This window comes from Ceratotherium simum, chromosome 32, assembly GCF_057802395.1.
Source record: "Ceratotherium simum simum isolate JZ-2026a chromosome 32, ASM5780239v1, whole genome shotgun sequence".
Classification (NCBI taxonomy): domain Eukaryota; kingdom Metazoa; phylum Chordata; class Mammalia; order Perissodactyla; family Rhinocerotidae; genus Ceratotherium; species Ceratotherium simum.
The window spans coordinates 13,231,199-13,246,805 of NC_141931.1; the positions used below are offsets into that span (position 1 = coordinate 13,231,199).

General features: G+C 37.2%; 1 protein-coding gene across 1 annotated transcript in view; it reads left to right on the plus strand.

Annotated features, from left to right (window-relative positions):
- Nucleotides 1-15,607, plus strand: part of DNAJC1 (DnaJ heat shock protein family (Hsp40) member C1) — a 227,282-nt gene that overhangs the window by 94,821 nt on the left and 116,854 nt on the right. Inside the window, exon 7 of the mRNA XM_004425444.3 lies at nucleotides 6,891-6,981. Within this exon, the coding sequence (XP_004425501.3) occupies nucleotides 6,891-6,981 (91 nt within the window). The remainder of the gene's footprint in view (nucleotides 1-6,890; nucleotides 6,982-15,607) is intronic.

The following is a 15,607-nucleotide window of genomic DNA, read 5'->3' on the forward strand; positions in this document are numbered from 1 at the left end:
TCTAGCCGCTTTGCTTCTGCTTGCTGGGACTCTGTCAGAAACCAAATAAACAAAACATTCACGGCTAATTAGCAGGGAAAAAAGCTTCTAAAAGGCTAGAAGACGTTTGTAGCAAGCTGAGTTGCCTGCCCTTCTACTCAGAGTTAAACACAGATTTTCCAAGCGATGAGGAAGCTTACTTTTAGTACTTTAATAACTTTCTTTAAAACTTTGCAGACTTACTTTATGTAAGAAATACATAAACAAATGAAAAAGGATGGAAAAGCCCTTCTGAATTTTTATAGGGCTGAAACTCAAGTGCTACAGAAGGACAAAGGGATACAGGAAAATTGGAAAGACCTCACAACGTAAGACAAAGATTCCATTCCTTCTACCCTCTGAAAGGAGGGCATAAGATGCAATTACTCAGAGGTCGAAAGACAGAAAATAAAGCAGAGTTTTGTATGGTATTGCTAGAAGTAGAAAAGATTAAAAATATCACAAAAGTGTTAGTTAGGTAGGGTGTTAGAGTTATATAATCTCATCAATTCCATATTTTATAGATGAATAATACTTAACACTCAGATTGGTGAGGCAATTTGCTCCAAGTGACACAACTAGTTACTGGTAGAAATGAAACTTAAGGCAGATTAAAATAAATATTTAAATGTAAGAAATAGGAAAGCCAAGAAAGAATAAATTTTTCTAAACAGCTGCATAACTAGCTTTATAGTGAGTGAATAAGCTGTCTCATCTTAAACTCCCTGTCAGAGTATTCAGGCCGATCATAATTATTATAAAAATTGTAGCAGGATTCTGGCATTGAGTTGGGGCTGAATAGATGACTTCTGCGGTCACTTCTGTCTCTTAGCCCAAATGGAAAAAGGAGCTTTTAGGGCTTGCACCTTACATCTTCTTGAATGCTGCTGACTCAGGCAGAGGGAGGCATAGCTTCTGGTTTTCTGTTTTATTTTTATTTTATTACTTCTTGTGAATTCACTGGTACTATAGTTCTGTAAAAATATTTTGACTCTTATTCAAAGTATACAATTTTAAAGTTTTCCTGTGTTCTTCATTGTAATTTTGTTTCACAATATATGTAATTCTGAGATTATAGTATAAGTCAATAGGAGAACAAAATTTGATATAGAGCAATTGACTTTGTGGGCAGATTTTCAGAAATGTACAATATTTTCCTGTGTTGAAGGTTATACTATGTAAGCTTCAAACAAAAGAGGAGATTTGTGACGTCAAACAGTCAAAAAAAGAAATGGAGCATCCTCCATCTTTTTTGCAGCTCCCTCTCTTCTCGGAGCTCTTCTGTGTTCCTTATTCCTGTTGGGACGGTGGTACTGTTTCCCTGCTCATACCCCTCTAGATCAGCACCCTTCCTTCCTAAGTTTTCCTTGGACTGTATAATATTTTTTTAAAGTTTATATAGAGAAGTAAAAGTAAACCAAAACATGACAGACAATGCCAGCTCAGCATATTATTTTATCACTTAAATGAACTATGTCAATAGTGTTAAAAGTTTATGATATGGATATCCTCCATCTCACAGCTCACTGACTTGGGAATATTACATCTTCAAGGCTTAGATAAATTGTCATCATCATTATGAAGCCTTTCCTAATCAGGCCAGCTGAAAACTTCCCATTGCATGTTCTCTGTACTAACTTCATAGCCCTTACTATTTGTGTTATAATCAGGATATACTGATAGACTATGGCAAGGTACAGATCATCCTGAATTCCAGTGACTCAAAATTTTTTTCTAGTTTATGCTGCTTACCCACTGTTGGTAGGAAAGGGGGCATTCGGCACTAACTAGCCATTTAGGAACTCAGAACAATGACGTCTTCACCATCTTCGAGCTGTACGCATCTGGAACATGTGGCCTGCTTGCTCACTCTGGCAAGAACAGAGAGCTGGAGAATTGCACAAGGTTTTTGATGCTTTTGTTTGATACATGATATTTCCATCCACAGCACATCCAGAACTAGTCCCATGACCCCACCTAATCTCAAGAGGACAAAGAAATGTGGGGAAACAGATAGAATTTTGGGTGAGCACCACACTCTCTTCCAGTCATCCATTCAACAAATATTTATTGAGTGCTTACTATGTGCCAAGTACTCTTCTAGGCCTTGGAAATACAAAAAAAAGTTTTTTTTAGGACAATCCCTGTTCTCATGTAGTTTATATTCCATATTTTGGTTAATATTCCTAGTTATATTTTATATATGCTGTAAGAGCAACTGCTTGTCTTATCATATAATCTCCATATAACCTAACAAAATACAACATATATAATCATAGTTCAATAAGTAAGTGTAGGGGCTGGCCCCATGGCCTAGTGGTTAAGTTCAGCACGCTCTGCTTCAGCAGCCTGGGCTCAGATCCTGGGCCAGACCTACACCACTTGTTGGCAGGGATGCTGTGGTGGTGACCCACATACAAAATAGAGGAAGATGGGCATAGGTGTTAGCTCAGGGCCAATCTTCCTCAAGCAAAAAGAGGAAGATTGGCAACAGATATTAGCTCAGAGCAAATCTTCCTCAGCAAATAGATAAATAAATTTTAAGTATAAACAAATATAACTGTTTAATGTCTTCCTGTGCAGGAGCCCAAGCTCTACAATTCCATACAAAGAACACTCATAACCTATAAATTCTTTAAGTTTGCTGTAGTTCTGTAATATAAAATCAGTCCCCTACTTGATGTCTATGCAGACAAGCTTTGAGCCCTTCAAAAATTTTGTTAAGCTTTAAGGGATTTAGTTCTAGAGTAAAAACTTTTGATGGCCAGCCCCATGGCCAAGTGGTTCTAGTTCTGTGGGCTCTGCTTCAGCAGCCCGGGTTCACATGGTCAGATCCTGGGTATGGACCTGCTCCACTCATCAGCCATGCTGCAGAGGCGTCCCACATGCAGAATAGAGGAGGATCAGCATGGGTGTTGGCTCGGAGCTAATCTTCCTCAAGCAAAAAAAAAAAGAGGAAGATTGACAACGGATGTTAGCTCAGGACGAATCTTCCTCGCCAAAAAAAACCTTTTGCTCATGTTCCATCCATAAGGATTATAAACTCCTCAAGAATAGGAACTCTTTCTGTTTGGAATAATGTAAACTCCATAGTTTTAATACAGTATTATGGAGGTAAACCTAGGCAGTCCAGAGTCCTGATTGATTAAAGTAAGCATTCCTTCATTGAATATTTATTAAGCTTCTGTTATGTGCCAGGCAGTGTCTACAAAGATGGATGAGAAGTTTATATGCACAAGAAATCCACAATTTCCTGTGTAGGTAAACTGGGGCTTATGCTGGACTCAAAATGAGACTTTGTGTTTATTTTCTCTACTTAAATGTATTCATGTGAATTGTCCCCTCATGACGAATGGCAGGGAAAAAATATTGAAAACAACGGCTCTTGTTCAACCCCTTTTGAACACATGAATCTTCCCTAGAGCATACCTTAAAGAATATAGCCACCTGATCTCTTCAGGAATATTACTTCCAAAGTCAGTCTATTTCATTTTCAGGTAATTTTAATTATTAGAAAGCTCTTCTTTATATTTATCTAAAATCAAAACTTCCTTTTCTGGAACCATATTTAGTAATTCACATCATTCTTTCCCATAATAACCCTTAAAATATTCTATGGTAGTTAGCAGGTTATCCCTAATTGTGTCATCTCCAATCCCTTTTAAATATAGTTTCAAGCTATCCCACCATTTGACCACTTTCCTTTTAAAGTCTTCCAGTTTGTCAGTGCATCTTAAAGTGTGGTACACCAAACTGTGCACAAGGATGGTTGGAACAATGTAGAGTTTGTTGACTACAGTAGAATTATTTGAGGTCATAGGTTTATTAAAGAAGTAATTCTTCCTGGAGTGGGCATATTGTAATTATAATTTGAAAGTACAAGTAAGATCTGAAAGAAAGAAAAAACATGAGAAACATTTAAATAAATGCTTAGAAATGGAGCAAAATAAAGATGGGAGTATTTGCCTAGAACAAACAGTGAGTGAGACTAGGGAATGTATTAAAATTCTTGGAATTAGGTGCAGTAGGTTAAGGTGACTGGGTGCATTGCAGTTCTCAGGTAAGTATGGTTTTCAATCTAATGGGTATTTCAAAGAAGAATTTTTAGTGGAATTCTGTGCGTTAGCAGAAGGAAGAAACATTAGCAGGGAAATGTTCAGTTTTGGTAGGACCACTAAGAAGAGATTGCTATTAGCCACAAAAAGATTTTTGCATTGAGCTGAAGAGGGTGTAGGTAAGGAGAAGTCATATAAGCAAGAAGATACAGGATTCTGCAGGAGGAGTTTTGGTGAAGTATGAAGCAGAAAAATTCACCCTTACTTTGTGGGGGAGAATAAGGTTCTTGACAAAATGATGAAGTAATAATACAAATAGGTAACACATATAGGACCTAACTGTGTGCAGGATGTTATTCTAAGTGTTTCCCATATATTAACACGTTTAATCTTCACAACAGCTCTATGAGTTAGGTACTTTGTTTCCCCATTTTATGGATGAGAAAATTCACCCACAGAGAAGCAAAGTAACTTGCTGAATGTCACATAGCTAGTAAGATGACAAAAATGAGATCTTAATCCAGGTAGTCTGGCTCCAAAATCTGCCCTCTTTATCACCATATTATGTCTCAGTATACTATACTATGATGTTTGATTTCAACTTACCTTCTTTCACACTTCATAAATAACTTATCTGTGCCCCTCTTTTATATGGTGCCACCATTCCTATTCCCCTTCAGGAGCCAGTGCCTTCTTGACCTTTTCTTTTCCCTACTATTAAAAACTACTCTCTGGAGAAAGACAAACACTGTGTGATCTCACTCATATGTGGAATATAAACCAACACATGGACAGAGAAAACTGGACTGTGGTTACCAGGGCAGTGGGGGTGGGGGGTGGGCACAAGGGGTGAAGGGAGTCATATATGTGGTGATGGACAAACAAAAATGTACAACCCAAAATTTCACAATGTTAGAAACCATTAAAACATCAATAAAAAAAAAAAAACTACTCTCTGGAAAGAAGCTAATAAGCTCATTCATTCATTCACACCAAAGAATAAATGACTGATATGGTTTAATATAAAATAATACTATTCCAGGGTTGAGTTTTTTAGGAGCCCAGGGAATGTTAAGTGACCATAAAACTTTAATTCAAAACCTTGTTGAAATTTAAAGCATATATGGGCATGGGAGGATGAGTAAGTCAGGTGGATGCCTTCTGTGCCCTTCAAATTATACCACTATTTAGCCGGCCCAGAGCTTGTGGAAATCCTTCTAGTAGAAATGAGGTAGGATCATAAAAGTGGGAATGGAAAGAGTAAGAGATACATCTTTATTATGTTGATTCAATAATTTTAGAAATACTCTATTATTTCCCTAATTCATTATCAAGTGGGAGAATTCTGATATAACCCCAAGAGACATAGACCCCAGGAGAAAGCCTTTAACTTGGATGATCATAAATGAAAAGAGATAATCCCACTCGAGGGTTTAAGTGTTCATGCGTTTACATCTGAATCGAGATATAGCCAAGGATTGGTTTTGTTCCTTTATTTCCTGCAGATATAAAACCCTCTCAGATGGGTCTATGATTTATCTACTCTAGGAATCTTACAATCTGTGAATGTTACCCTAGGGTTATCCTCGATACCTCGCTTTTTCTTATTATTCCACATCAGTCAATCATCAAGCTGTTTCATTTCTTTCTTTACAAGTTTTCTCATATATTTCAATCTAGTTCAGTTCAGTAAACGTTTGTTGAGTACCTGCTGTATGCCAGATACTCAGTAAGTGCTCTGAGCATACAAGTACCCCATCTCAAATTTCGCATTTTCTAGGAGAGAATATAGCGTGGTATAAGCAATTATAGAAATGTATTTAAATACAGAAGAAGTGTACAAGAGAAAATTATTCTGCCAGGGAAGGTCAGAAAGATTTGCAAAGGAGGTGATGCTTGAATGGAGTTTTCAAGGATGAATAGGAGTTCTTCAGAATAATGACAGAGGAGCACCATATTCCAGCTAGAGGGCACAAAGACATACACAAAGACATAGAAGCATCACACCGTGTGGCCTGACAGTTACAAGTAGTACTGCTATAGAACAGATGAAGTTTGAGTCCTGGGGTGGTGGAAAATGATCTGTTGTTGTTTTTTTTCATTGTCAGGATTTTCATATGCCTAGAGCAACAATTTGTTTATTTCTGTGTCTGTGATCATTGAAGTCCTAGTCTTTTTTCAGTACTCTGCTAAAGTCTTACCTATGTGCCACTCCTTGAGACTTGAGCCACTGTTTCTCGGCACCTAAGTATTTGTGTAAAGTGTGTGTCCTCAATCCTCAATCTTCTGTGGTAGAAAGTGGTCTCTTAGTGTGGAAAAGGAGGAGTGACAACTTTCACTTGTATCCACATGGTCATAGAGGTTTCATAATCAGCTTTGCATATAATAATTTTGAAAATGTTTTGGAGTTAAGGGACTAATATGAAAATAGTGTTAGTACTTTGTTAGTCACAATAATATAATTTTCTGTACCAAATAATTCAATTCAGTTCAGCAGGAGCGTTTTTCTGCTCTCTGTCCATGCCCTAGCACAATATTGAGAAAATACATAATGGAAGAAAACAGGAAGAGGAAACTTCCATATCTGAGAGAAAAGCTATTTCTCAAATTTATACTTGCAATTTCTGGCTTTAATCAGCTCTCTAAGAGAGAAAAATCCTAGAGAAGTGTTTATTCAGTTTCTTCTGTTCATCATAAAATTTGAAAACGTGAGCATAAAGGAAGACTGCTTGCTAGATGAATCTGCTGCTTTAAAATGAAGTTATGTGAAAATAAAGCAAACTGACTTTTCTGTTAATTTATAACTTCTTTTTTAAGGATGCTGGGCAGTTTTATGCTAAATATAAAGAAGCAAGATTGAAGGAAAAGGAAGATGCATCGACTAGAGCTGAACTTGAAGCACTTCAAAGTGAGTTTAAACATTGTCTTACTGTGTTAATATCATATGAAAGTGATTATGTGCATTTGGGTTTTCCCTTAAATTCAGCAGTAATTAAATTTTCTGTGCTTTCTTTGCCACTCTCTAAATAGAGTTACTTGTACGTAAGGCATTGTATGTGGAAAATACTATATTAGTAATTACTGAACCACCTACAGTTCCGTATCAGAAGAAGGGATAAAATCAACATGGGCTCCTATAGTTACTCAAGTCTAGGAGGCATCGAAAATCTAGAAAGTCCTAAAATATCCCACTGCTATAATTGTCATTGATGTTTAGTGCAAAGTCTATCCTATTGATTACCCAACTTACTGTATTACAGTAGTAAATGGGAAACCTAAAAATACCAATGGTTTTTGTTTTGAAAGTCTTTGTTTCATTTGTATTGTTCTATAATATGAAAAACCTTGACTAAATTATCAGTATGTTGAAGTCTTCCATTGAACACTAAAGACAGTTCTCACTGATTTTAGGAAAAGTTGAACATACTATTAAAGAAGGCATTTTCCCAGTCCTGCTCTTTTTGTCTAATTTTCTATATCTATATCTTTCCCACGCATATACACTCTGTCCTTTTCCATTGTTTTATTTTTATTCAGAGCATTTAACACTACTTAACATTAATTTATTTATTAATTTTGTTTGCTCTCTGGTTCCCCCAATAGAATGTAAGCTGCATGAGGGTAGGGATTTTATCTGTTTTGTTCACTGTTATGTCTATCCAAGTACTTCAAAGAGTCCCTGTCACGTAGTAGGTGCTTGATAAATACTTGTTGACTGAATTCATGGAGGTGAAATCTCTATTCTTTTAAAAATTCCACTGTCAGGGGCCGGCCCGGTGGCGCAAGCAGTTAACTGTGCACGCTCCGCTGCGGTAGCCTGGGGTTCACCAGTTCGGATCCCAGGTGCACACTGATGCACTGCTTGGCAAGCCATGCTGTGGCGGTGTCCCATATAAAGTGGAGGAAGATGGGCACGAATGTTAGCCCAGGGCCAGTCTTCCTCAGCAAAAAAAAAGAGGAGGATTGGCAGATGATAGCACAGGGCTGATCTCCTCACAAAAAAAAAAAAAAAAAAGGGCCGGCCCCGTGGCTTAGCGGTTGAGTGCGCGCGCTCCGCTGCTGGTGGCCCGGGTTCGGATCCCAGGCGCACACCGACACACTGCTTCTCCAGCCATCCTGAGGCCGCGTCCCACATACAGCAACTAGAAGGATGTGCAGCTATGACATAGAACTATCTACTGGGGCTTTGGGGGAAAAAATAAATTAATTAATTAATTTAAAAAAAATAAATGTTTAAAAAAAAAAAAATTCCACTGTGAATATTTTGGGTTCAGACTTCATTTCCCTCCACCTACCCGGATTCCCAGAGAAGTGCATGGTACCAGTCTGGGCACAGGAGACAATACAAAGATAATTGATCCCTGGTCACTTCATGCCTATCAATGTATACACAGGCACCACATGCATAGTTTTACAAAACACCTTGTGTGCTTTTGAGGGTATGCACATGAGAAAAATGGTGAGATCTGTTTCCCTTCAGATACTGAAATTCCTAGCTTTCTGCCTTTACCCTGACACCAGACCGTGGTTTGAGAAGAGAGAAGTATGTTCTCTCCAAACCCAAAGAGTACATTGCCACTACCTAAATGTGTGACTTTGAAGATTTTAATTTCCTTATCTGTCAATAAACATGTTGGACAAAGTGATCCCAGTATTAGTTTCCTATTGCTGCTCTAACAAATGGCTGCAAGTTTAGTGGCTTACCCACAAATTTATTATCTTACAGTTCTGTGGGTCAGAAGTCTGACAAGGGTGTCACTGGGCTAAAGTCAAGGTGTATCAGGCAGGGCTGCATTCCTTTTCCAGCTTGTAGAGGCCTCCCACCTTCCTCAGATCATGGCCCCCTTCCTCCGGCTTCAAAGCCAGCAGTGTTTCATGCCTCTGACTGTCCTTCAGTAGTCACATCTCTGACCAAAACTGGGAAAGGTTCTCTGCTTTTAAGGACCCATCTGAGTAGATTGGGCCAATTTGAATAATTCAGGATAATCTCCTCTCTCAAGGTGCTCAACCTTAATCACATCTGCAAAGTTCCATTTGCCATGTAAGGTAAAATATCCCCAGGGTCCAGGGAATTGAACATGGTCGTGTTTAGGGGGCCATTTTTTGCCTACCACAGTCCTTCGGGTGTTTGGGCAACTGTAGAACAGGGACTGTTTCTTTTTCATCTTTGTGTCTGCAGCATTGAATACAGTGTCCTGGCACCTAGTAAATGTTTATTAAGTAGATGAATGAATGAATATATGAATTAATATAATGCTATGAATATTAATGAGTGTCATTAAGAACACCTACACTGTATAGAACATTGTTTCAAGGAACACGTAATTTAATTCAAAAAGTTTTGACAATTACAAATACCAAATAATATTCAAATCAACCAGATAATTATTTAAAGCAGACTTCTGTTAAGAGGGAAGAGTTTAGGATGATCAAGGATTACATATTCAGGTTGACTGATGCGTGTGTGGGGAGTAAGGGTGGGCAAATGATTATTATTGTTAAATTAAACCTAAGATTGAACTAGAAGCTGATGTTATGGGAATTGTTGAAATGGTTTTAATTAAATTGAATAAGTCAATGAATAAATGAAACTCTAAATATAATTTTTATGTAATTGTTATTTTTAAGTAAAATTGTTACATAAAACTTTCTAAGCCTTTTAAGAATAGTCAAAAGGAGGGGGAAAAATCACATTTACAAGAAAAGAGAAAAATATCAAACTCACTCAAAATTTGCCTGTAGAGTCAGTGTGAATACACCAATTTCATTGCTTTCATAGACTTACCTTTTTTTCTTCTTGAGATACAATGGACATATATAACATTATACTGATTTCAGATGTATAACAAAATGATTCAGCGTATGTATATATTGCTAACTGATCACCACAATAAGTCTAGTTAACATCCATCACCACACATAGTTACAAATTTTGTTTCATGTGATGAGAACTTTTAAGATTTACTCTCTGAGCAGCTCTCAAATATACAATACAGTATTATTAACTATAGTCGCCATGCTGTACATTACATCCTGAGGATTTATTTTACCACACACCACTTATTTTTATGTAGTCTTTGTAACAAACTACTTGTTACAGTTAACACACAACTTATGTGTGTGTTTGTAACAAACCACTTAATTGTTACAATTAACACACTACTTATTTTTTATGTCTTTGTAACAAACCACTTAATTGTTACAATTTTGGCATATATGTTTATTGCAGTAACATTGGTTTATGACATTGTAAAAATTTCAGGTGTACATCATTGTACTTCTATTTCTGCACAGATCACATCATGTTCACCACCAAAACACTAATTACAACCCATCACCACACACATGTACCGAATTATCCCTTTCACCCTCCTCCCTCCCCCCTTCCCCTCTGGTAACCACCAATCCAATCTCTGTCCCTATGTGTTTGTTTATTGTTGTTATTATCTACTGCTTAATGAAGGAAATCATGCGGTATTTGACCTCCCTCTGACTTATTTCACTTTGCATTATACCCTCAGTGTCCATCCATGTTGTCACAAATGGCTGGATTTCATCGTTTCTTATGGCTGAGTAGTGTTCCATTGTGTATATATACCACATCTTCTTTATCCATTCGTCCCTTGATGGGCACTTAGGTTGCTTCCAAGTCTTGGCTATTGTGAATAACGCTGCAATGAACACAGGGGTGCATGGACCTTTACAAATTGGTGTTTTCAAGTTCTTTGGATAAATACCCAACAGTGGAATAGCTGGATCATATGGTAGTTCTATCCTTGATTTTTTGAGGAATCTCCATACAGTTTTCCATAGTGGCTGCCCCAGTTTGCACTCCCACCAGCAGTGTATGAGAGTTCCCTTCTCTCCACATCCTCTCCAACACATGTTGTTTCCTGTCTTGTTAATTATAGCCATTCTGACGGGCGTGAGGTGATATCTCATTGTAGTTTTGATTTGCATTTCCCTGATAGTTAGTGATTTTGAACATCTTTTCATGTGTCTGTTGGCCATCTGTATATCTTCTTTGGAGAAATGTCTGTTCAGGTCTTTTGCCCATTTTTTAATTGGGTTGGTAGTTTTTTTGTTGTTGAGATGCGTGAGTTCTTTATATATTGGGGAGATTAAGCCCTTATCAGAAGTATGTTTTGCAAATATCTTCTCCCAATTATTAGGTTGTCTTTTTGTTTTGTTGATGGTTTCCTTTGCTGTGCAGAAGCTTTTTAGTTTGATGTAGTCCCGTTTGTTTATTTTTTCTATTGTTTCTCTTGCCTGGTCAGACGTGGTGTTTGAAAATATGTTGCTAAGACCAATGTCGAAGAGCTTACTGCCTATGTTTTCTTCTAGAAGTTTCACAGTTTCAGGTCTTACATTCAAGTCTTTAATCCATTTGGAGTTAATTTTTGTGTGTGGTGTAAGGTAAGGGTCTACTTTCACTTTTTTGCATGTGGCTATCCAGTTTTCCCAACACCATTTGTTGAAGAGACTTTCTTTTCCTCATTGTATGTTCTTGGCTCCTTTGTCAAAGATTAGCTGTCCATAGATGTGTGGGTTTATTTCTGGACTTTCGATTCTATTCCATTGATCTGTGTGTCTGTTTTTGTGCCAGTACCATGCTGTTTTGGTTACTATAGCTTTGTAGTATATTTTGAAATCAGGGAGTGTGATACCTCCAGCTTTGTTCTTTTTTCTCAGGATTCCTTTAGCTATTCGGGGTCTTTCGTTGTTCCATATAAATTTTAGGATTCTTTGTTCTATTTCTGTGAAAAATGTTGTTGGAACTTTGATAGGGATTGCATTGAATCTATAGATGGCTTTAGGAAGTATGGACATCTTAACTATGTTAATTCTTCCAATCCAAGAGCACGGAATATCTTTCCATTTCTTTATGTCTTCTTCAATTTCTTTCAGAAATGTTTTATAGTTTTCAGTGTACAGATCTTTCACCTCTTTGGTTAAATTTATTCCTAGGTATTTTATTCTTTTTGTTGCAATTGTAAATGGGATGGTATTCTTAATTTCTCTTTCTGCTACTTCGTTGTTAGTGTACAGAAATGCAACTGATTTTTGTATGTTGATTTTGTATCCTGCAACTTTACCATATTCGTTTATTACTTCTAAAAGTTTTCTGGTAGATTCTTTAGGGTTTTCTATATATAAAATCATGTCATCTGCAAATAGTGACAGTTTCACTTCTTCCTTTCCAAGTTGGATCCCTTTTATTTCTTTCTCTTGCCTGATTGCTCTGGCTAGGACTTCCAGTACTATGTTAAATAGGAGTGGTGACAGTGGGCCTCCTTGTCTGGTTCCTGTTCTTAGAGGGATGGCTTTCAGTTTTTCACCATTGAGGATGATATTAGCTGTGGGTTTCTCATATATGGTCTTTATTATGTTGAGGTACTTTCCTTCTATACCCATTTTATTCAGAGTTTTCATCATAAATGGATGCTGTATCTTGTCAAATGCTTTCTCTGCATCTATTGAGATGATCATGTGATTTTTACTCTTTATTTTATTAATGTGGTGTATTACGTTGATTGATTTGCGAATGTTAAACCATCCCTGCATCCCTGGAATAAATCCCACTTGATCATGGTGTATAATCTTTTTAACGTATTGTTGTATGCGATTTGCTAGTATTTTGTTGAGGATTTTTGCATCGATGTTCATCAGTGATATTGGCCTGTAATTTTCTTTTTTTGTGTTGTCCTTGTCTGGTTTTGGTATCAGGGTAATGTCAGCTTCGTAGAATGAGTTAGGGAGCTTCCCCCCCTCCTCAATTTTTTGGAAGAGTTTGAGAAGGATAGGTATTAAGTCTTCTTTGAATGTTTGGTAGAATTCCCCAGGGAAGCTGTCTGGTCCTGGACTTTTATTTTTGGGGAGGTTTGTGATTACTGTTTTGATCTCCTTACTGGTGATTGGTCTATTCAAATTCTCTACTTCTGGGCCGGCTCCGTGGCTTAGTGGTTAAGTGCGTGCGCTCTGATGCTGGCGGCCCGGGTTCAGATCCCGGGCGCGCCCCAAGGCACGCACCACCTCTCTGTCCAACGCGAGGCCGAGTCCCACGTACAGCAACTAGAAGGATGTGAACCTATGACATACAACTATCTACTGGGGCTTTGGGGGGAAAAAAATGAATAAATAAAATCTTTAAAAAAAAAAAAAAAAAAAAAAAAAATTCTCTACTTCTTCTTGATCCAGTTTTGGAAGGTTGTATGATTCTAAGAATTTATCCATTTCTTCCAGATTGTTGAATTGGTTGGCGTATAGCTTTTCATAGTATTCTCTTATAATCTTTTGTATTTCCGAGGTGTCTGTTGTAACCTCTCCTCTTTCATTTCTGATTTTACTTATTTGTGCCTTCTCTCTTTTTTTCTTTGTGAGTCTAGCTAAAGATTTGTCAATTTTGTTGATCTTTTCAAAGAACCAGCTCTTGGTTTTATTAATTTTTTCTATTTTTTTAAGTCTCTATTTCATTTATTTCTGCTCTGATTTTTATTATTTCCCTTCTTGTACTGATTTTGGGCTTGGTTTGTTCTTCTTTTTCTAGTTCCTTTAGGTGCATTGTTAGATTGTTTATTTGAGATTTTTCTTATTTGTTGAGATAGGCCTGTATCGCTATAAACTTCCCTCTTAGAACTGCTTTTGCTGTATCCCATAAATTCTGGCATGTCGTATTTTCATTTTCATTTGTCTACAGGTATTTTTTGATTTCTTCTTTGATTTCTTCGTTAACCCAGTCGTTGTTCAGTAGCATTTTGTTTAATCTCCACGTATTTGTGGCTTTTCTGATTTTCTTCCTATAGTTGATTTCTAGTTTCATACCGTTGTGGTCAGAAAAGATGCTTGGTATTATTTCAGTCTCCTTAAATTTATGGAGACTTGTTTTGTGGCCTAATATGTGATCAATCCTGGAGAATGTTCCATGTGCATTTGAAAAGAACGTGTATTCTTTGGTTTTTGGATGGAATGCTCTGTATATATCTACTAGGTCCATCTGTTCAAGTGTCATTTAAGGCCAATGTTTCCTTATTGATCTTCTGTTTGGATGATCTATCCGTTGGTGTAAGTGGAGTGTTAAAGTCCCCTACTGTTATTGTGTTACTGTCTATTTCTGTTTTTATGTCTGTTAATAAATGCTTTATATATTTAGGTGCACCTACATTGGGTGCATAGATATTTACAAGTGTTATATCCTCTTGTTGGATTGTTCCCTTGATCATTATGTAATGCCCTTCTTTGTCTCTTTTTACGGTTTTTGTTTTAAAGTCTATTTTGTCTGATATGAGTACTGCTACCCCAGCTTTCTTTTCATTGCCATTTGTGTGGAGTATCTTTTTCCATCCCTTCACTTTCAGTTTGTGAGTGTCTTTAGGTCTGAAGTGTGTCTCTTGTATGCAGCATATATATGGGTCTTGTTTTTTTATCCAGTCAGCCACGCTATGCCTTTTAATTGGAGCATTTAGTCCATTGACGTTTAAAGTAGCTATTGATAAGTATGTACTTCCTGCCATTTTTTACCTTTTTTTTTTTTCTCAGTGTTTTAGTAGTCCTTCTCTGTTCCTTTCTTCTTCTATACAGAATTGATGGTCACTTTAGTTTGACCTCTGTCTGAAAGCTGTACTCTTAACTCCCCTCCTCCCTCCTTTTATGTTTGGATATCATATCTAATCTCTTTTTTGTGTATTTGTATCCATGACCCTCTTATCATGGAAATAGATAATTTTTCCTATTTGTGGTCTTCTCTTTTCCCCTTAAATCAGTCCCTTTAACATTTCTTGTAGCACTGGTTTCTTGGTGACAAACTCCTTTAATTTTTGCTTATCTGGGAAAATTTTGATCTCTCCTTCCATTTTGAATGATAACCTTGCTGGGTAGAGTATTCTCAGCTGTAAGTTTTTTCCTTTTAGCACTTTAAATATATCATGCCATTCTCTTCTAGCCTGTAAGGTTTCTGCTGAGAAGTCAGCTGATAGCCTTATGGAGTTTCCTTTGTATGTAACTTGACATTCTCTTGCAGCTTTTAGGATTCTCTCTTTATCTTTAATTCTGGACATTGTGATTATGATGTGTCTTGGTGTGGGCCTCTTTGGGTTTATCTTGTTTGGGGCTCTCTGTGCTTCCTGTACCTGGATGTCTGTTTCCTTCCTTAGGTTAGGGATGTTTTCATCTATTATTTCTTGAAATAGATTCTCTGCCCCCTTGTCTCGCTCTTCTCCTTCCAGGACACCTATAACACGGATGTTAGTGCGCTTGATGTTGTCCCAGAGGTCCCTTAGACTGTCCTCACTCTTTTTAATTCTTTTCTCTTTTACCTGTTCACCTTGGGTAATTTCTTCTAGTCTTTCATCCAGCTCACAGATCCATTCTTCTGTATCCTCTACTCTTCTTTTGAGTCCCTCTAATGAATTTTTCATTTCCAGTATTGTATTCTTCATTTCTGATTGGTTCTTTTTTATATCTTCCATTTCTTTGTTGACATTCTCACTGAGTTCATCTATTCTTCTCCCCAGATCAGTGAGCATCCTCAACACTTT